Below are 22,510 nucleotides of genomic sequence, written 5' to 3'. Positions count from 1 at the left end.
CCTTCCATATACACCCAAAAATACATTCAAAAATACACCAACAAAAGTATGCAAACAAACCTGACCAATTATAAATAAATCAAGCTGGTACTATTTGCTAGACCAGCCTTTTTTTTCAACAATTAAGCTGTAGCTGTGGGGAGTGAGATTCATAAACCTATTTTTGACACACCTAAAACTGACCAGTACGCGTGTCTATACAAAAACCCTTTTCGTGTTGGTAAAGTACGTACCAACTGAGGCCCCTACCACTGCCATTACTAACACCAGATAATAGTAAGATAGTTTCATCTCTCTTCGCTTGAGTCAATAACCATTGTGTATAAAGTGTAGACTTTTGACTGCTTGAATTAAACACTTTGCAAAGTTAGCAGCAAGGTCGTCTCATTTGTTCGTTTCCATGCAGCAGCAAACAGTGATGGGAAGGGGGCAGATTCCCCCTAAAAAAGTTATAAAAGGTCAGCGACGCATAGCATCCGGGTACCATATACATTGGCCATGCTTTGATATTTGTAATCTATTCCTATTCCCAGATATCAACAAAGAGGGGGCATGAATTTGGGCACGGCTAAAGCCGTTTGGCTTTCTATGTGCTACAATTGTCCGCATGCACTAGGACCGCATGTGAAAAGCGAAACTGATCATTATAAACCGCCATGCCCTCTTCTTGATACTGTCCTGCTCATCCAACTATCCAAGTGCCACACACCCCCCTCCCCCCCCCCCCCCCCAAAAAAACCATGCCCTAGTGAGTTTGGGTGATCCTAAAACCTAAACCATTATTGTTGGGATTGGAAATTTATGGCACTGGGAACATGACATGAACTGAGTAAATTAGTTGTAGAAAGAATTTTTTGAAGTGATTATTACAGTACGTAGCAGGATTTTCTTGAAAGGATAAAGATTTTGTAACAAGGTTTTCATTGATATAGTGAATGCAGTACTGCTGGGATCGTTTCTGTACAAATATTTCATATTTCTTCCAATTCGGATATTATATCTGTGTGGATAACTAGTTATAGTTACATAGTGATTTTTCTGTCCACGTTTTATGCAATTTACGAGTTGAAAACGGAAAGGTATTGTATACACTATCAATTTGAACAAACTGAATTGTGTTAAGATGCATGATGTTTTCCAAGTGATTGGCGAGAAACACCTCAAAAAAGTCCAATATGTAATAAGTTAGAAATCCAATTTTGATCCAAAAGATTAAACTATTAGATCTAATCCTTAGTTACATATTAACCACTCTTTTCTATCTCTCAAACCAACGTGGGACATAATCTTTTACTCATAAACTTAACAAATCTTCCCTTTTATGAATAACCCCTTACATTAAATCCAAGTTTGTAAGCCTTTTTTTAAAACCCACTTTAATATTTAACGCAAACCCATCTTATCATCTAAAATCACCTTTTCTTCCAATCACGGACCCATTTTTTAATCTTACATTAAACCCAAATTCATAAGCCCTTTTTCAAGCCTAGTTTAATATTCAACGCAAACTCACCTTATTATCTAAGGTCACCTTTTCTTCTAATCATGAACCTACTCTTCTTCAACATCCAAACTAGATTCCCGATTCTTGTCAACTCTTGATTCCTTGGTCTAACATCAATCGGACCCTTTGCCAAACTCATGTGGCACCTGATCCAATATCAACCAAACTTCTTGGCACTTTGATCCACTACCAAGAAAAGAATTTTTACCGGTTCAACTTTGAAAAGAATCAACTTGTCCATGAGAAACCCAACCTCGCAACCAGAAACTCTGATACCACTTATTAAGAAGAGACACTTCGAAAGAGTCCATCAAAAAGCTCAATATATAAGTCAGGAATCCAACTCTGACATAAAAACTTAAGCTATTAGGTGTCAGATCTTTACTTAGTGGTGCAAGGGAATTTTAACTGCTCTTTTTCTGTCTCTCAAACTAACGTGGAATATAATTTTTTACTCATGAATTTAACACGATAAGTGCCCCGTTTGGAAGGTAAGTTTTTTGAGTGTTTATATAAAACTTTACTGTAAATCACTGTAGAAGTTGTAGAAAAACTTTTGTGAGATGAAAAAACTTTTTTCCCTTTTCCTTTTCTTTCTTTCTTTTTCTTTTTTTTTCTTTCTTTCTTTTTTCTTTTCCTTCCTCCCTTCCCGCTTCTTCTCCATTCCCCTTCCCCCTTCCCTGTTCCTTCTCCCGAAACTGCCAGCAGAAGCAGCAACTTTCTTTCTTTTTTTTTTGCTTTTTGTCTCTCCCCCTCTCCTGCCCGCCACCCCTCTCTCTCCCTCCCTCGCCCGCCTCTGCAAAAGAAGACCGGCACCTGAAAGGGGCGTGGCTTGACTTGACTCCTGCCTGTTATGAAATATGAAGGTGGAAAAGATAAGGTCTGGCTATGGTAGGGCCGGGTTGGAGCCCGCGAAGAATGGTGGGGGAGAGGGAGAGGGAGAAAAAAAAAGTGAGAGGATCAAAATGGGGCAAAGGGGGAGAATGGCAAGGGAGGAAGAGGGGGAGAGGAAGAAAGGAAAAAAAAAAATGGCACCGGAAGAGGTGATCGGCGGCGGAGGTAGTGGCCGGCGACGAAGGTGGTGGTGGGTTGGGGTGGGGGAGGAAGAAGAAGAAAAGAGGAAGGAAAATTTTTTTTATTTTGGATATTTTAAAATGTGTAGGTTAAAAACTTTGATTAATTTTTAGGATTCCTGTAGCAAAAGTTGTTAAAAAACTAATATTATACAAACTTGCCTAAAACCAAGGTTCCAAACAGGGCCCATGGTTGTGCAAGGTAAAACAATCATATAGTACGAAACTAATGTATTTTATCCAAAAAAAAAATTATGAACTAGGAATTGAGATATTTTCTGCAATAATGACTATGGCAAGATGCAGCTAGAGGTGGCAAATCAACCCACTTAACTAAATTTACCCATACCCGCCCATGAATAGATGGGTATGGGTATCTTAAATTTTTGTATATGGGTATAAATGGGTTACCCAATAATACCCATTTAATAAATGGGTATTATTGGGTAACCCATCAAACCCAATTAACCCATTTAGAATTTTCTTCCCCTAAATCTCTTCTTTTCCCCCACTCATTTTTTTTTTTCAAAATTTTCATTTTGTCATGATGTTAACTACTTTTGTTTTATTATTATTATTATTTGTTAGTTTTATTTTATTATTTTATTTTCTCTTAATTTGTTAACTTGCTCATTTTTCGGCATTACCAATTTATGATAAATTTGAGCCTCTTTTCTTATCTTTCTAAAATGAAATTCTAAATTTATATACGGAAAAAATGTTGGGGGTTCAAAATTTTTGGATTAAATTTTTATATTAACTTTTATAGTACTTAGTTCAAATTTTTATATTCTTATTATTCAATTATTAAATAATATGTAATTTTGTGAAATAGAGTATAAATGAAAAAAATTAGTAATTAGGCTTATTGAACATTATAAGTAAATATTTAAAACTAATGATGGGTACAAAGAGCGGTATAAATTGATAACTTAGTTTGCAAAAATGAATTTCAATGAATTTACAAAAAATTAAAATAAATGGGTTATAAATGGGTAATTGGGTTACCCAATTCATTTTTTGACTTACCCATTTATACCCATCTAATTAAATGGGTATAAATGGGTTGACTCATTTATACCCATTACCCATTTTACCCAACCCAAACCCGCCCAAGTCACCCATTTTGACACCTCTAGATGCAGCTAACTGCCATCCTACTTATGGTTTTGGTTGTCATTCGAAACAAGGTAATTCCCCAAAAACCCCCTCAAAAAAGAAAAAGAAAATGTTAAAAAGGAGGAGAAAGGTTGATTACATTATTATTTTTGGGTCCCCTTTAAATAAAAGTTGTACAGTATACCTCACTCTTTCCAGACTCCTGGTAGTACATCGCTTTTCATTGGTGTTAGATCCATATCCAAATCCAATAGGACAAACAACACATAAAGGGAGTATTAGACAACAAGGATAACCATATATAACAAGGAAAGATTTGTCATTCTTAACATAAGACAAACTGACATAGTGCTGCCTAAATCATGGCGATTCCATGACAAGACCAACAAACTTTCATAAAAAATATATAGCTGTGATAAGGTTGGTAGGATACCTTTGTTAAAGAGCGAAACACTGGCAGCATATTTGACTCCTAGGAATATTGCAAGGAGTGAAAATATAAGAGATTTGGTTGGGTGAATCAAAAAGCTTCAAAGGATCCCCCCATCTTCAGTACAAGAGATAAAAGAGGAATTTTAAGAGAAGAAAAAGTAGATGGAGAGATTCATATGATTACGAGTTTTGAGGCTTTGTTTGTATGCGTCTGAACTATTCTGAAAAAAAATTGTCTTATAAGATATTTTTTTTATTCTAGTTTTTATGAAAATTTTGGGGAGTTTACAGAGATTCCCTCCCGATTTATGAAACCACTTCAAAACATTACATGATAGAGGATGGGGCACAAAATTTCCACAGTTAATCCAAGTATTTGTTGGCAATGAAAATCGGAAGCTTCACGCGATTAACGTTATTTGGTTTTTGGTTAATATACAAACGATAATTGCTTATATTTATACTTCATTTTTCGATTGGAAAATTAGAAAAAAAAAATTGTTGGATAAAAGTGTGTTTTACATTTTCTGATGACCAAGGAAAAACACGAAAAGTAAAAGGAGGTATTTGCATCATACATTTTAGTAATATTGGTCAAATATCTTGTGGCTAAAGTTTTATATTTTCATGATATGCTTGCATAATTTGTTTTCTGCATCTTTTTTTTTTTTAATTTTTGTGCATCATTTATTTGCTAAATGCTATCCCACAAATACGTAAGAAAAGTATCGGAACCAGGTCAGCAATGAAAAACGAAAAAAGAGCATACGCAGATGTCTTTGTTCGCTTCAACCTTTTGAGCCTCTATGTTCCAATCGTTTTGTTTGTTGACGGTCTCTTAACCTTCTTAAAGGACCGACTTTTTACCCAATCTTAGACCAAAACGTGCTCCATACTTCTCTACGTTAAGAAAAATAGTACTAATAAACTAGTGATAGGGCTGATGAAATTTGGGCCAATGCACATCCTGACTACGCCAAAGCAACACTGTTCAACTCTGTTTTGTGAATCCCCAGTCTGTAACATATCCGATTAAAGGTTTCATGTCAAGTAGCAAGGCTTTAGAAGATTGAAACACCAGGCACAAGAATGGACGAGAGAGTCAAACAAATGGTTCATATTGGCAATGATGACAATCAGGATTCAGAAGAATATATGGCTGATCTTTCAACTAGAAATTAAGAGACCGTGAACTTCGGTTAGTGGCTGTGTTAAACGATCGCAATGGCAAGGATATCAAAGATTTTTAAGGCCAATAAAAGAAACCACTAATCTGCAGAAGGGTTTAGCAGATCAGAAATTTTGCTTGGTTACCATCCTTTTCGTCAGCAAGTGCGCAGAACTGAAATCTAAGCTTTATGGACAAGAACGAAACGAAGACAATACTTGAAACCATCAGTTCTGAAAGCAGACGACATCCTGCAGTATGACACTATATACAGCCTTCTTATGATTCCCACAATCAATGCAACGGTGTTGGGTGTACAACTAATTTAATTCACCCCCAATTGGGCTTATCAACAGCAGAGTTCAACAACTTACTATGGAATTAATTCCTTAAGGGAAGGAGAGGAGAGGGGGGGGGGGGGGGTCGTAAAAGAGGACTATATGTGAGGACTGCAGAAAAGAAACACAAGCTTTTTACACGGCTTGCTTCACCAAAATTCCTTGCAAAATATTACCTTTCTCATCTCAGTGCATCACCAAGGGTTTCTCAAGTTTATTTTGAAAGCCAATAAATAATGAGAAATAGAGTACAAGCTGCAATGACTGCAGCAAGGATGAGAGTATCTCTTGAACGCTTCCTTCGGATTGAACCTGTGATGACAAGGACCTGGATTACTAACAAACCACTTAAAAGGAAAATACTTAAGAGCAGATTTAGCTCGAGGAAAAGTACCAATTAGACCACGGATAATTGGAAATTTGTCACTAAGTAGCTTCACTTTCCCTTGTACATCACCGAACAAGGCCCTTTGAGAGCTCAATGCAGCTTTAGTTGATTGAGCTTGACTAATCACATCGTCAATCTATGCTCAAGAAACCAGAGAAGGTAAACATTATCAGCTACTCAATTTCAGCATAATAAAAATTGACAATCATGGCAAAAATTTAGGTTGCAAACAGTTTCTTCTAGATTCAGTTCATCAAAAAGCACCCATTCACAATCCAGGTTCAGCCATACTTCAATACATGAAGAAAAAGGAGTACACCATATTGCAGCAGGTGGACAAAAGAGGTAGCTTCGCTAATTCCAGATCTTCAGTTTTGCTATAATACAATCTTCAAATAATGCAGCTCAGGCCATAAATTCTACTTTTCTTCCACACACACACACAGTTTCCATGGTCGAGAATTTTAAGTGCTAACAGAACTAAGTAACCCCTTTATCTATATCCCAAGCCAAACCGAGCCTAGAACACAAAAAAGGACTTCCATGCAAATGACCATTTGAAAAGCATTTGAAACCTACATGAGATATATTTCCATGTATTGCAGCCCTCTCCCGTAATAGCTGCATCCTTGGGGACATACTTCCAGATGCCTGTACAAATGGAAATTTCAATTTTTAGATAAAAATCACATAGCTGAAGCATAAGAAACCTCAAAAAGGTAAAACCTTCTCACCTTGTATTCACTAATATCATCTCTCACAGAACTAAGAAGCTCAGCATGTTCCTTCATTGAGTTTATGTTTCCTTTAATTCTTCTAAACTCCTACATGAAAAAAAGGTTCAGTTCAAACAATATAAGTCACATAACCATCAAGAAGAAGATCATTCAATAGATACAGTACAAACAAGTAAGGATCAAGTAATAAATTTTGTCCAGTAGAGTTACGAATGCATACAGTTTCCCGTCAGTAATACATTGCAACTGATGAACTAATACAAAAACAAGCAGATATATGAAGAAAATAAAATCCAAAATCCATATATTACAGAGAATGCTTTGGTTATCAAAAAAACATCTTTTCCCATTAAAAAAGTAGGTGATTACAAGCCCACTAAAAATTTGAAGGACACTTTGAATGACATAAAATAAAGAACCAAAACACTTCAGAAAAAATCTAAAATGAAATGATGCAACACCCTAAAATAGGTTCTATAATGAACCAATCTAAATTATGATAGTTCTGTTAAAGTCCATTTGAGCTCATTAAAGTCCTCTCACATCATATCATCAAACTATATTACTTTGCCAGCTTAGAAGGGCATTTAGTTGACTAAGTGTCATCCAATGTTCAGATCTATTTTACCCACAAAAACGTTCCACTCAGTTTGGCCAAGGGGCTATTTCTAAGGAAAGCTATGGGAAATTTCTGTAACTTTTCTTCTTCTATTTCATCTGCTCTGTAACTTTGCTTTTGTCTGTGTTTTACAATTTGTCTCACTTTTAGACCTTCTCAAGTCAAGCCCAATCTGTTTTTCTATCATTCCATTTGCTTTGACACCAGAAACCATCTCCAAAGCTGTTTCAGTTAGCATCTACTCTAAATCCTTGCCCTGCTGTTTCTGAACATCTAATGCTAAACTTCAATCTTTGCGAATATTTACTAAGAAGATTGACATAGAAAATCCCACATGGAGAATAATGCAAAATGAAATCCAGGCTGGCTGGAGATACAATTGCATTTATCTTGTTATAAACATACATAGGATATTATATATACCTCCAATACGGATGAGAAATAAAAGCTAAATTAGAACCAATTTAACTGTCCTGTACAAGTTTCTTTTTGTTTTTCTATATATAACAATTCAAATAGTTTAATTTAAGGGGTAAAGAGACATATGCTTTAAACATTCAATAAGAATTTAAAATAACAGAAAAGCTCTTTGCTCCCACCATTTTAATCCTTTGGTATAAACCACAGCAAACATACAGGTTTCGACTTCAAAGCTCTTACAAACAGTCTTATCCCCACAACCATTGCCAACTAAAAAAGAAAAAAAGCAATAGCTCACGGCCAAAAAATATCTGTTGTGTCCCAGGTAAAATTTCACAATTCCTGGTACACAAATTAATGAGAAAGAAAAAGTTGAATCATCCTTTCCCTTTCATGTGGATAGATGAGCCAAAGGATTTATGTTATGGTTCTTCTTCATAGGCCCTTGTTAGGGGGTAGGTCAACCAACTAGTGTTTTGACTCCAAATAAGGGATAAAATGTTTTCAGTTCCAGTGAATTCCATATGCAGCAATTGCAAATTAACTTAAATGAAGGGTGTACTACCGAGTCACATTTAAGAGATGCCCAATCTAAAACCACATAACCAACTATTATAAAATTAGCTGTGCCATGCAAGTGTCTTGAACTAAAAATCTCTTCCTAGTTAACAGTTTTAAGATGAGGTCCTGGTTTCAAACATCGGGAATGGAAACTATCTAGCTGACATAAACAAACTTGATCATCTAAACAAGTTGAACAAGGAACTAGCTTCAATCAAATTACTTAAGAATGCTATCAACATGTCAATAATAACAGAATAGTTACTGGGCACAAATAGGCGATACTATAGATCGTCAATAACCAAGCAAATGGGGCTGCTAATAACCTGGGTAAACTCATGAAGTATGTCCCTATGCCTCGCCAATTTCTGAGTAACTGAAGTAGTAGATGCAGCAGATGCAGCACATCGGCTCATGGAATCATTAATGTCCAGCAGCTTTTCAAGCAAAGATTGAATCTCCATTTCCATTGACTTCCAAGATCTGCTAGACCCAACTGTTGGGGAACCAGTTTCCACATAACCTGTTCTCATGATTACAATAATCAGAAAGCATATTTCCAAAATTAGATCACATGATATAGGCAAGGAAGAACACACTGGGACAACAGTACAGTTGCTCAGCCTTAGTAAGATCTGACTCGGAGACACAGAAATGAATATCTGCTTTGATTTAAGATTTTTACATGCTGCAGTTGCTGAGGGCTCATAAACTCATTTTGGCCGTACAATTGTAGTGACTGACAAAATGTGCGAGTCAAAAGAAACCTAGACACAATTAGCCTAAACCTAGAGGACCTAAACTAGGGGGAAGTTTCAGTGGAATTGTCTACAACCATTAATTAACTATCTAAGAACAAGGAAACCCTGCACTTCTAGAAACTTAGATACACGTAACTTAACAATAAACGTTTGCCTAACACACGCTGCAATCAAAAGAAGCAAGTTTCTCGATTTTCATCTTCAGGCCAACACTTCATAGACAAAGCTTTAGCAGATCTCAATATCCTATTAGAACAACCAAGCACGTGATATTTTCCTTGCTCCCAAAATGAGTACCCACAAGACCTACACCAGCAGTATCATGTCAAGCCTCTTGGCTCAGAATTGACAACACAAAATAGGTAAAACAATAAAACAACTTGTTCTCGTCTCTTAATTTATCGAATCCCCAAATATCCCAAATAAGCCACTTTTCAAACTATACAACCATCTAATTAGGCATAATACTCTCAACAAATCAATTGTGCACTACCAGACTCCCATCACAAGTTCACAACAGTCCATGATCACAAAACTGCGCAGTTTTACGCCTTAAATGCCTTCTCGGTAAATCAATTGCGCAAAGCCATTTCAAATCACGAAAAACAACAAAATCACCAATAGAGGAAAGGTATTAAATTTGAAACAAGAATCAAAATCACCTCACACATTTCCAATTTCAATCACTTCAGTTGCAACACAAACATGTGCAACTAAACTCAGCAGGTCTAGGGTATTACCAATTGCCGAAAAGAAGGAACAAATGTCAATTAAAATAAGCGAAATGAAATGGAAATTGAGGAAGTAGCGTGCCTGCTTGGGAGAACCTGGCCCCGAGTTTAGCATAAGAGGAGAGCTTGACGTCGAGATCCCCTTCGATCTTGCGAGCTTCTTTCCGGAGCTCCTCCCAACCCGATTCCTGCAACAATTCCATAGCCGGATCCCCCGACATTGGCCCTGCCTCAAAGCCTCTCTCTCGCACTCTCGGTGGAATCGGATCTGCTCTGATGGATCCGAACCCTTTTCAAATGTTGAAGAAATAACCTTCCGCCTGTAGTGATTTTGGGGCTTATGATCCGATGACAGTTAATTCAGTTGAAATACAATACAATACTCCAAAAATGCGGCTATAGAAATACGTAGGTCGCAGGTCGATGGGGGGAGTGTCACTGGCTTGCTGGTTGGCAGTCACTGCTCGCGGGAGGGTTGAGAACTGTTGCTTCCCTATTACAGGAAATCTGGTTTATTAATATCAAATGAGAATTAATAAATCGCGATGATAATCACTAAACTATCTAAAATGCTCCGGTCCGGTCATTAAAAATTTTTTTTTTCTTTGCCAAAAAGGTCATTCAATTCCTTAGAATGGACTTTTAAAATCATATCGTCCAATTTAACCCATGCCGTAAACCAAATGGAAAGAAATATATTTGACCTACTATTACAAGTTTTTAGGGATAAAAATATCCTAAATTGTAGACCATTTTTTATTGATTTACGAGAGAATGATCCAAAAGACCCGTTTTAATAAGTTGAAATGATCTTTTTGACTAAGAAAAGAAATTTTAGTGACCAAATCGTGCCATTTTAGATCATTTAATGACATGTTTTGCCATTTATGCAAATAAGAATAACAATAATGCCTTTTATCCCTCTAAGCGAGATAAAGAAGAAGAGTTCATATCGACAAAAATTTTGCTTTTTTATTTTTTTGAATGCCATTTTTAGTTCATATTGTACTCGGTCAAAGTTTCCAATTATTTAGCTCCTCATCCTTGTCTATTTCATAATTTTATGGAAAGAATTATTTTGATATTGTCTGCTCAGAAACCTATTACTAGTAGATTAGATCAATGTAGAAAGTCAATTTATGAGCACACTCCTTTGGGAGAGGAAAGGTCCATTTAGCATTTAGGACGCCAGCAGTCAAACAAAAGCGACACTGGTATCATTTAAATTACGATTAATTTACAAAAATCGAGTACCATATAGAATATACTCCCTCCCTTTTTTTATAACTGACGTTTAAAGTTTTGCACACTAATTAAGAAAAGTTTTTCATTGTTTAAATCTATACACTATTTTCCTTTTGTACCCTCATTAATTGTCCAATTCACTCATGTTTTCTCTCACTAGAGTATTAAATGGTACTGTTTTACTAGGCCAAAAGCAAAGAGAGAAGTAATAATTACTAGGAGTAGTAATTAAGAGCCCTGTATTGGTAAAGAGAGATAAAAGGGTAAAATTGTGAAAAAATAATTAATGCTGCATGAGGATAATACAACGACAGATAGATGTACTTAAGAGCAAATTTCTTAAACGTCAGTTATAAAAAAAGGGAGGAAGTAGTTGTCGATGATTATGAAGTCTAATTAATGTCGTGTCTTAAGTGAAAATAGATTGATTAGTGAACGTGTTAAAAACCAAGATAAATTGATTAGCAGAGTACTTCAAAATCACGAGATAGTGATAATCAACATTCTCTAATTTCCCCTTTGTGGGCTTTTAAAGTTGAAACCAAAAAAAGTTTGAAACCAATATTGGGTTTTAAAGTTGCACTTTACTACTATCAAAAACAAAAAAAAAAAGTTGCACTTTACTTTCAGTAAGAGAGCTAGTGGGCTTTGCCCATGCATGAGCCTGTGGCCCCATGTGGGGGCTGTTTTGCGAGGCCCAGCTACGGAGGGATATTCTCCATTACCACGTTCAAGAGCTTCGAGCTGACCGGTAACCGCTAATAAATGGACCTATGTCCACCCTCATATGACACCGTGTGTTTTCTAGTGATTTCCAGCTACATAGGTCCGTTCGATAAAACGAAAACTGAAATTTAAAAATTAAGTTTTGAAAATATTTAAATTGTTGAATTTATAAAATTATATATATTTAATAACTAATTGAATTATAGTAGCGAATTAAAATATCGCACAAATATTATACTTTCATCTTGAAAAGAAATTGTCTTTATTTATATATTTAGAGAGAGAAAAGTATTTTGTGTGAGAAAATTAATTAAACAATTAACAAATAGTACTTACGTGCATGTATTTATTTGTGTGTGTGTTGCGTGTCGAATAGAATGAGAGCAAATATACATTTCGTGCAAAAGCGTGTATGAGAATATGCGTAAGAGGTGTAATATATATGTGATCAATTTAGAAATTTCAATAAAATAATTTTTTACTTTTACTTAAAATTTTGCACGCAAATTAAGCACTGCTTAAGCGATTAAACTTTTTAGTTATGAAATATGCTGAATTAAAAAAGTTCTGAATGAATTAATTTTCATCATTAACTTGAAGTATCAAACAAGCCTAATTCCATGTGGAATTGCATTTTCGGAAATCCGCCTCAAAGATTTTAGCCTTCATTCCCTTAACAAATCTAATGTCTCCCCCCGGTACGGCGTCGCTTCTTCACCCTTAATGCCTACTTCCTTCAGTTCCTTGTATTCTAATATTACAAAATTTGTAACTAACCCGACAAGGGAGACTACCGCTAGAGCCCCCAGGCAAAAGGACCGCTGGAATAGGAATCCAACCCTACGAGGTTAGCTTATGACTGCATTCCCAGATACTCTTGCCAGCCTTCTCGGAGAGCTCACTTACTTCAATGCTGACTTAGCTAGAAGAAAGAAAGACCCACTTCTTTATTAACACAGTGGGACGAGTAGACCGGCTGCTGCTCAGCGGCGGCCAGTAATGAGTCTGAATGGGTTCAGCTTAAAATGACAAATAATTGCATTGGGAACCGATATTGGGTATTAAAGTGAGTCGTCTCGTCGCAAAAAAAATATCGCTAGTGGGCTTTGCCCCATGTGCCTTCCACGGTGGGTCCTTCGAAGGTGGATGCCTGAGTTTCTAGCCGACAGCCAAAAAAATGGGCCTGAGTCCAGTCTTAAACGTCCCAGCACGTTGTCTAGTTCTCAATTCCAACTTCTGCGCGTGTTAGAGATCCTTTTGGCCTAGTTCAGTAATTTCAGCACCCTGTGAGTTTCCCTATATTGAATTGAAGTCTTTAACATATAGTAAGTAGTAATAAATAATTGTTTTATTTTTATTCTGGTGCAATTGGGATCTTTCGAGATTGTCAAAATTCTAGCCACTCAAGATATTTCGTTGCGTTTTACTTTTTTTTTTTGCTGAAGCGAAATAAACACACACACCCAAATAATGAACAGACACGCAGAGGTAACACCGAACACACCGGCCCAAACGAGCAATCTAAGGTGGGACCCACGAGAAACATCCATCTAGCCAATTGGTCGTTGTGTTTTATTTCCTCTGTCCCATTTTGATCGTTCTAATCTTTTTTTTCACACAATTTAAAAAAAAAAATAGTTACCTTTATTGGATAAACAAATTTAAGTTATTATTTTTTTAATATACCCTTACATTAAATAGAGTACAACGTTATATTAATTATTCATAGAAACTTGAATTAATGGTTTATGGGAACTTGAATTGATGGTCAAAAAAGAATCAATCCTCATTTTATATTATTTCACATTAAATCTAAATGCATTAAACGGAGTAGGTTAACAATCTAGTATATTAAACAAGGTAGTTCGTACTAATAACAAACTATATTGAATAAGGGTATTTCAGATAAACTAAAAGGTAACTATATTCTTTAATTAGAAAGTGAATTACAATTTGAAACAGATAAAAAAAAAAATATTACTATCAAAGTGAGATGGAGGGGTAGTAGTATATGATTGGAGGGCTCTTACTTTCCAAAGTCTATATATCTATGCCGGAGATTGGAGAAGGAAGAAATAGCCTGGACCAATTTCACTTTCAATCTAGAAATGATCTGATGGCCCTATACATACTCTAGACTCTCTCCATTGACTATATAAAGATTGGCAAAAAGAGGAATTTTATTTTTGAGAGTGCTTGACAAAAATAAGAGGCAAGTCGAGTTGTAAAGAAATCCAACCAAATTGCTAGAGTTTGCGTGAAATTTCCATCACGTGTCCAATGCCGTAGGTTATCTAATGTATTGTTTGATCATAAAGAAGCAAGACATCTAATGTATTGGTTGTTGGCAATTCGACCATAAAGGATCAAGAGTACAGGCTAATTCTTCCCCCACAACACGCTTATTTGCTGCTACTTCAAAATCAAATAATAAATGCTCATGCAGTTGGACCTTCCCCAAGAAAGAAAACAAAAAAAAAAAAAAAAAATTTTTTTTGTTTGTTTGTTTATGCAGTTAATTCATCAGCTTAATTGGCCAATTTATCAAAAACCAAGTTGACTTCCCATCTTTCCATGCATCCTCCGATTCAAAATTTTTATGCAAGCTACACCATCAAGGCACCAACCCTTTTGGGGCCATCGGAAATCAAGAAGCAATATTCTCTCTCTCTCTCTCAAACATGCATAGAATAATGAAGATGCGGTTTGGAGGGGTTCTATCTTCTTTCGTCCCATCAATTTTCTACTACAATTAGTTGGATGACAGCGCTCATTTCATCAGTCTATATTACTATCTTAATGCATGTCACTGTTGTCAACTTGAGTGAATTATAATGATTCTCTAAGTCCAATTACTACTGATTCAATCATTAAAGACTAAAGGTCCCACCTTAATTACGTCAATTTATATGAAGATTTGCTCTAGGTCTATAGTACATTCAGAAAATCTTACTCATCCATGAACCAACTAGTCATTAATGCGTTGCCCAAACAAGGCAATTAGTTCGTCTTGGACCTAAACCTTATTGTTGTTCACCATCAGCATAGGATATAATAACATTCAATCCGCTTATCCCAAACGTCAGCTTGGATAATTAATTTAGTCACCAGCTAGCGAATGCGAAATCGCAATGACTATTTATTTCTAAGGCCAATCCTAGGCAAACTAACTTCACTCCACCTTACTAATAAATTTGCAAATGAAATTTTGCGTCTGTCTACAGATTTTTGTTGCCCAAACAGTAAATATAATTAATAAGTGTAATTTTTTATATTAAAGAAGAGTTAAGTGAAATTGTGAAAAATCTCAATGGATGTTTCTAAAATTATACCTTATTTTTAAGAGCCAAAATAGGAATGGCTTCACCGTTGGAGCAATTCCCCTTGTTTGCGTGGCCATGTGAACACCCCCACAAGCTCAGCCCACCTTAGTAATAAATTGATAGAGGAGGGGATGTGCGTTTGTGTCATTGTGTGTGTGTATATATATAACCAATCCAAATTAGGTTTTGTCTGTGTCTAAATTGTCAAGGTAATTGAGTGGTTGTGAGGTTGCATCATCATTCATCCAGGTTAGATAATTGCAAGCTTATAAGATATTTTATCAGAATGGATTGTTTGTATCTTTCAAATGAAACTGTAGTAGCACTTTTTTAATGCGATATATGTAAGATAAAAAATAATTAAAAAATATGTTAATTATGTGAACAAATAAATTTTAACAATAATTCACTGTCCAAACAAACCACATTGAAATATAAAAATATCAAATTCACACTAACAAGTTTTCTATTAGAATCGATCTGCATTCGCATCCTCGCTAAAAAGAAACCTAGTCACTTTTGCTTCAAAATCCCTGTCATTAAGCACCTAAAATTTTTCTTTGTCAGCAAAAAACGTCATAAAAAAATGTCACAAAGTTCTTCAAATAACATATTGAAAGATCGTCCCAAAAAATGTGTGAATTTGGTAAAATGGCACCCTTGTGCACCTTTTGAACGCTTGAAAATCTGAAAAGAAGATTTTATAGCCATTCAAACTACAATGTAAGAATTTTTCATTAATAATCTATTATTGTTGTCTTTAATTTTCCTCCGCACACGAATAAGTCAGAAAGATTTATAGATAGTCATATTTTCTTTTTATTCAAAATCGGCATGTATGTGGGCACCTTTCACTGGCAGAGATCAACATCTGACAGTGGCATATACCAAACTAGGGACTTTTATTCTTGCATATATAATTGCACTATTTTACCCGTCAACATTATTGTTAGGAAGCTGTCACCAGAGTCGCTAATTTTGGAGTAGCAATAACATGTCTTGAAGTTTGCTTTGCTGCTCCCAGTTCCAAGCACAAAGCCAAAAACATCCGGTCCGGAAGGTTGAAGCGAGGAAAGTGAAAGCAATGGGAAGGTAGCTGAATCGATGCGTATTTCCTCTCCCATATAATGGGTCACGATCCATTAAGGGAAAGAACGACAGAGAGCAATTTTGTGAGAATTTTCATGTTTAAAATGACAAGCTACTCGTATTGTATTTAATCTAACGGGAAGGAAGAAATGATCGTCAAAGTCGGCAAAGCAAACGGGGAAATCACGGATGCCATCCAAAAACTCACTAAAACGAATCTCAATTGAATCTAGCACTGGAATTGTCAACAAATTAGATACTCCTATATAATTGGAGATGTATTTGCAGGAAGAACAACCTAACCAATTCGATTGGCAATAAGAAGAAAAATAACTTGACCTTTAAATATGGGGGAATTCAGGGGACTTCAATTTTCAAGCCTTAAAAATGGACTAATTCCTTTGTTTATTGATGAAAAAAAATCGCATAAATCTTAATTTGACATAAGAATTCATGTTTTACAATTATGCTTGTTGTGCTTGGGTTGAGCCCAATAGCCTGCTAGGTTTTTTTTTTAAAAAAAAAAATTGAAGGTTGCCGGACTGACTGAACCTGCCAGTGAAAAAGAAAAAAAAACTATTGTCCTTGCTGGGGTGATTATTTTCAAAAAAAGAAAGGAAGAGCTGTGTTAAGGACTAATAATGCCATCCTAAACAAAGTATTTTACCCAGCTTTTATATCATCAAAATTAGAAGAGCCATGAGGAAATTTTTTAGCAATTCTTTCGCATTCTAATTCTCACATACTTGTAGCATATAGATTATGTAATTGGTTCAAAACATTCCTTTTTCTGCAATTGGTTCAAAACATTATTGTTGGAATTAACACCGAATTTGGACAGAATGGCCACTAATATACACATTTGTGAGTTGAGTGGACATTTTGAATAAAAAATAATAATTGAGTGGTTAAAAGTGTACGAATAAAATAGTTTAGTGGCCATTGACATTTTTTACCTTCGAGTTTAGATCTTGAATTTTGACAAGTGAGTTGCAAATGTTTGATTTATCTTGTAAATTGAGAGCAAAATCTCACAAAACGGCTAGGGGTCCACTGATTAGTTGATTGAATTAGGACCAAAATTAGTTTGATGGTCAAGAAATAATCAATGGTCGGTAGGATAAACCCTTGTTTGGATAGCCATTTTTCGCCGGAAAATTGCGTCGTTTTTCATGATCACATTTTTATATTACCTTTTTATTTCACGTACATCAAATTGCTACAGTAATTTTTCTATAAAAAATCCTAGAAAATACAATCCAAACACAAACTTTGACAAACCAATAAAGAGTAAATTTAATTTCTATTAATAGATCAGAAAGATGCCCTGAAGACCTTAAACCACTACTGATTTCCTTTCCCCACTCCGAATGATTATTGGCCAGGACAAAGCCAAGGATTAAAGCACTAATGCCGGATTAATATATTCCACCTTTCTGTCGCCGGACTACAGCAAAGTGAAGTGGCTTTCACTTCACCTTGAGCTTTGTGGTAAAGTTTGTCTTAGGAACTACTGGCTTCTTTAAGTGTGGAAAGGTTTATACATGGAATAATTGAGCTAAGAGCTTTTTCCCTGCAATCAACGATCTTGAATCTGAAGCCATGTGTTCCTTCAGATAAAAAAAATCTGAAGTCATGTGCTTCATTATTGTGTGTAAAGGAACAGGAGGGCTTTACGTCCCATTCCCACCTAATGATTTCCCTCATAATGACTTGTTTTCTTTGGCATCATTGCTGCTAGGCTGACAGCCTTCAATTTTGTAAAAAAAAAAAAAATAATTCCCCCAACAGGCTGTCAGCCAGCAGCCCAAATTTTTTAAAAAAAGAAAATTTGTCCAACCTGTCGTGCTTAATAAGTGGCATAGTTGTAGAATATTCTCTTGCTCTTCCCTTCCATCTATTGTTAATGTCATGTTTCACCCTTCTTATTATCCCAAAATTAAAGTCATATTATACTACTATTTTCCTTCTAACATTCCCTCTTTGCCCTCACAGTGCATGTGCTAGGAAGTCCAAAAATATTTGATAGGACTTGTTATTTATTATCCATTTAGAGAAGCTCGAGGAGTACGTAAGACTAACTCTCACTTTATAAGGCCAATAACGGCGCGTGTCTTTAAAATATAAAGGGATGCATTTGATTAGGATAAGATCCACGAAAACATTACTGCATGAAAAATATAAAGTGCAACTAACTATTGTACTTGTAACGGGATAAATTTGAAAGCAAAGGCTTGACTGTCAATAATGATATCACTGTACCAAAAAAAGTTGCACCCCCAATAAACGTCCTTAAAATTGGGACATAGGGAATATCATATCAATATTTGCGTGATTTTTTTTAATCAATAAACAAAGGGATTAGCCTTAAAAATGTGACACTTTTGAATCGCTATTTTCTATAGCTTTTTAGTAAAAAAAAATGTATTATAATAATTTGATGTATATAAGGTAAAAAAATGATTAAAAAACTCATCAATGGATTACCTCCAGTTTTATTTAGAGCAATGCAACTTAATTTAATTACCGACTGAGATTAGACGTCTCATCTTTTAATTAGCATTAATGAAAATTATGTTGGATGTCAAAGGACAACTATGGATGAAATTATGTCGTCTCGTTCTTCAAAAAGCTGTTCAAATTATGTGATTTAAAGATCACACTTTTTTATTTTATATATACATCGCATTACAAAAAATCATACAGTAATTATCTCAAATAAATCATCAAAATAAACTCTCCAAAAATTAGTCAGTCAATCCTTACAGTGGCAAAAGAGCCACTTTGCAATTGGACTGTGAATTAGCAATCCAATTTCGTCACCTTAATTGCGTGGGTAGATGCGGTATTTTGACTGGGTTTCGCAGGGCGTTTTGGTCATTTGAACGCCTGCTGTCTGGTAATAAATTAATAATGTGGAATGACGGTGCATTGGCGAGGAGCAACAGCTGTTAAGAGTGTTAGTCAGAAGTTTGGCGGCTTTTTATGTGAAACGACACCAATGGTCTCCCAGCCCTTTTTTGCATCAAATTGTTGATGGGCCTGAGGTTTCCTTTTTCCTTTTTTTTTCCTTTCAAGGACACGGGTTTCATTCATTATTGTCTTTTTGGTTTTTTTTTTTTTAAAAAAAAAAGAAGAAGAAGAAGAGGGGGCAGTAATTTTGGTCCATCTTCGCGACCTTTTGTGACCCCCTTTTGTGCTGCTGTGATTCATGGGCCGTTAGATCAAATGGTTGAGCGATACAAAACCCCTGAATCTGATAATGTTAAATAAGCAGCAGTTCATTAAAACAAAATAACAAGAGGAAAAAAAAAAAAAAAAAAAACTACAATGCCTACATCCAATCCAATCCATGGTAAACATTAATCTGGACATGCACATTAATCAGGTCCCATTCCAAAAAGTTTGGATTATTATGACAGAAATGTTGGAGATCTTTCTTGAGGACCTGACCATTTTCAAGACTTCCCCGTCTCTTAACTCAAATTGGGGCTCAGAATATTGGGAGACAAGGTCCCTAGCCTACCCTTCCAAGACTCACAAAGAGATCTGAACTCTTCAAGAACCATTTCATCAGCCCCGGACTTCATCAAGGGAGGAAAGAACAACCAAAAACTGGTTATAATCACAAACCCCATCGTCAATGGGCCCGAAATAAACCATGGCATCTCCCGTTTTCCTTTCAAACCCCTCTTAATTACGAGTTCGATCATGACGCAGATTCCATGCAGAATGAAAAACCACGTCACCTCCCACGAGGGCTTCGCACGTGACACGTAATAGTATATGAGTTCGTGCATCAGACCGGAGACTAAAAAAGTGGCGAAAAAGGCTGGCAGCGCGGCCCAGCGATTCCCCACTACACCTGCCGACACTGACCTGACCGGCTTGTACACCGAGAGCCGTAGCGTATTTGTCACGGTGAGGTTCCACCGCTTTCCCCAGAAATCTTGCAGAGAAGTCGATGCGTAGGGCGCATTGGACGGCGGCTCCAGCTCCAGACCCACCATGGCTCGGACCACGGAACTCGAGAACGCCACCAGAACATCCACCAGAAGAAATATCACGCAACAGTAGTCTGCTTGTAGAACCAGCGGGTGTGCAGTTTCTCTGTACTTGGCTGCCAGGGCTAATAAAACGGACAAGGCTAAGATCTCCGTTCCTAAATTCAAAAACGGCACCTTTTTCTTGGAGGAGGATGGGTTGCTGTCATCTGCCCGCTTGGCTCTGATGGGGAGAGCGGCGGAGGCGATGAAGATGTGGAGGGACTGGGATTGGGCCCAGGCGAGTGGACCCTGTCCAAAGGCAAAGAGGAGCAGCTTGGAGTTGGCGAGCCAGGTGATGAAGAGCGTTGAGACTCCTCTGAAGAAGATGGAGGGCATGTACATAGGGAGAACTGTGAAGTGACAGAAGACGGGTAGGAGAGAAACCAGCCTCAAGAAGCCTTTTGGGATTCTTGCAGGAATGAAATAGCAGTAAAAGAGAGATGCTACCACCGATGACCAAGCATAGATTGATTTAAAGTTCCCGTGCTCCATTTTGGAAATGGTTGGCTACAACTCCGCTTCTATTCTTATGGCGTTTGTGCTTTTGGGATGAGGGAAGCTTTGCTTTTATTGAACGGACCGAGCAAAGGACAAGATGCAAACCTCACCCCCCCACTGCTCACGCACCAAGGAAACACATAAGCGGATGGTTGTTTATTTAATTATTAGTTACTGTACGATCAATATCGGTGGTGAAAGAAATAAATGGATTTTGTTCGGACTTCGGAGTCGTGCGGTATTTTTTATTGTAGGGACCCTTCGCGATGCCTACCACATGATGGCCGGCGAGACCGTCGTTCATGCTTAGATACTAGTGTATATAATACTAAACTACAAACGCATTTTGTCGTCATTGGCCGGCTTGTGACAACACAGCAATCCGGTCAAATCGGACTTCAGACGAAAGATATGTGTGAGCTAAAACGTGGTGCCGTATTCTAATCAAAGCCGATGCGGCTTCCCTTAGGTTTCATCCTTGGCCTGGGGAGAGAATTTTGCTCTAGAAGGCGGAAAAACAACGGGAGGAAGACAACAGACGACGTTGACATCGAGGATATCACATGAGGGGGAACGGAGAGAGCCGGTGGTATGCAGCCTTCTCCACTGAGAGAGGTTATAATTGAAATATAACAGTCACGTCAGGAAAAGTATAGAATCTAGAAGGGATAGGGTATCTTTGAAATATAATAATCACGTCACGAAAGCATACTCTAGAAGGAAGAGGGTATATTTGAAATATAATAATATTCACATCACGAGAAGCATGCTCGAGAAGGAGCAGGATGTACCATTCTAGCAGTAGTATTTTTGGCCCATGCCCAATCAAAGGTGTATACAAATTTCTCAACCGATCCAATTAGATTATTAAGAGACTATTTCCAAAGGGTTTGTTTGGATTGTAAGTTATTTGAAATATTTTTACTATATCATTTTTTGTGACGTGATATATGTGAGATAAAAAGATAATTGAGAAAATAAAAAGGTGTATTGAGAATTGTAATGATGATGTGAGCAAATAAAATTTGGAAAATAATGCTCAATCCAAACAAACCATAATGCAATGAAAATTGAAATGCCTGCCTTGTTTGGATTGCTGTTTTCTATCAAAAAATTACGTCATTTTCCATGATCATATTTCCTTATTATATTTTTCCCTCACATACATCAAATCGTTACAATAATTTTTCCATGAAAAATCATAGAAAATGCAATCCAAACACAACATAGAAATATTGGTATTAATTTTTCCGTGATCACGTAAATATTGGTATTAGAAATGATATATATAGCAAAATCTCTATATATTAATATTTAATAAATTAATAATCTCTATTAAATAATTTGAGTGCTTCCTGACTATATCATCATTAGCTTCATCATCAACAAAATTATTGTTAGCAACAATTTCTTTTAAACTTGAGACCTCTAAACTTATATCATTTTCACCCTGATAATCCAATAGGCAATTTGCATTCATTTTATTAGGGTAACCTAAATCATTGATTATCGTCTTCTCCATCTAAAGGATCATTTAATTTTTATAAGGGCATTTCTTTCACAAAAAGAATTTTGGAAAAGGATATCAGTTACATACGTGCATATTCCCTAGAATTTTAACTTCCTTTTATTAATAGAATAATTTATATTTCTATAAAATAAAATAAAATGTTTGTTAATTAAATGAATGTTTCTTTAAATTGTAGATACAATCGATAAATTAATAAATTAA

General features: G+C 36.2%; 2 protein-coding genes across 2 annotated transcripts; both read right to left on the bottom strand.

The window, feature by feature from the left end:
• Positions 1–5,527: 5,527 nt before the first annotated feature.
• LOC113726804 (Golgi SNAP receptor complex member 1-2-like) lies at positions 5,528–10,349 on the bottom strand. The gene is made up of 6 exons (XM_027250680.2): positions 9,934–10,349; positions 8,686–8,882; positions 6,757–6,846; positions 6,602–6,673; positions 6,029–6,158; positions 5,528–5,946 (listed from the first exon to the last, which is right to left on the bottom strand). The coding sequence occupies exons 1-6, from the start codon at positions 10,070–10,072 to the stop codon at positions 5,849–5,851; spliced, it is 726 nt and encodes a 241-aa protein (XP_027106481.1). The 5' UTR covers positions 10,073–10,349; the 3' UTR covers positions 5,528–5,848.
• A 9,142-nt stretch (positions 10,350–19,491) lies between these two features.
• Positions 19,492–21,067, bottom strand: LOC113724061 (long-chain-alcohol O-fatty-acyltransferase). Its single transcript, XM_027247005.2, has one exon. The coding sequence runs from the start codon at positions 20,770–20,772 to the stop codon at positions 19,711–19,713; it is 1,062 nt and encodes a 353-aa protein (XP_027102806.1). The 5' UTR covers positions 20,773–21,067; the 3' UTR covers positions 19,492–19,710.
• Between the last annotated feature and the right edge of the window lie 1,443 nt (positions 21,068–22,510).

The sequence above is a fragment of the Coffea arabica genome, chromosome 2c (assembly GCF_036785885.1).
Source record: "Coffea arabica cultivar ET-39 chromosome 2c, Coffea Arabica ET-39 HiFi, whole genome shotgun sequence".
Taxonomy (NCBI): Eukaryota; Viridiplantae; Streptophyta; class Magnoliopsida; order Gentianales; family Rubiaceae; genus Coffea; species Coffea arabica.
Note: the sequence above shows the minus strand (reverse complement) of the source record. Positions and strands in the feature narration are given on the sequence as shown.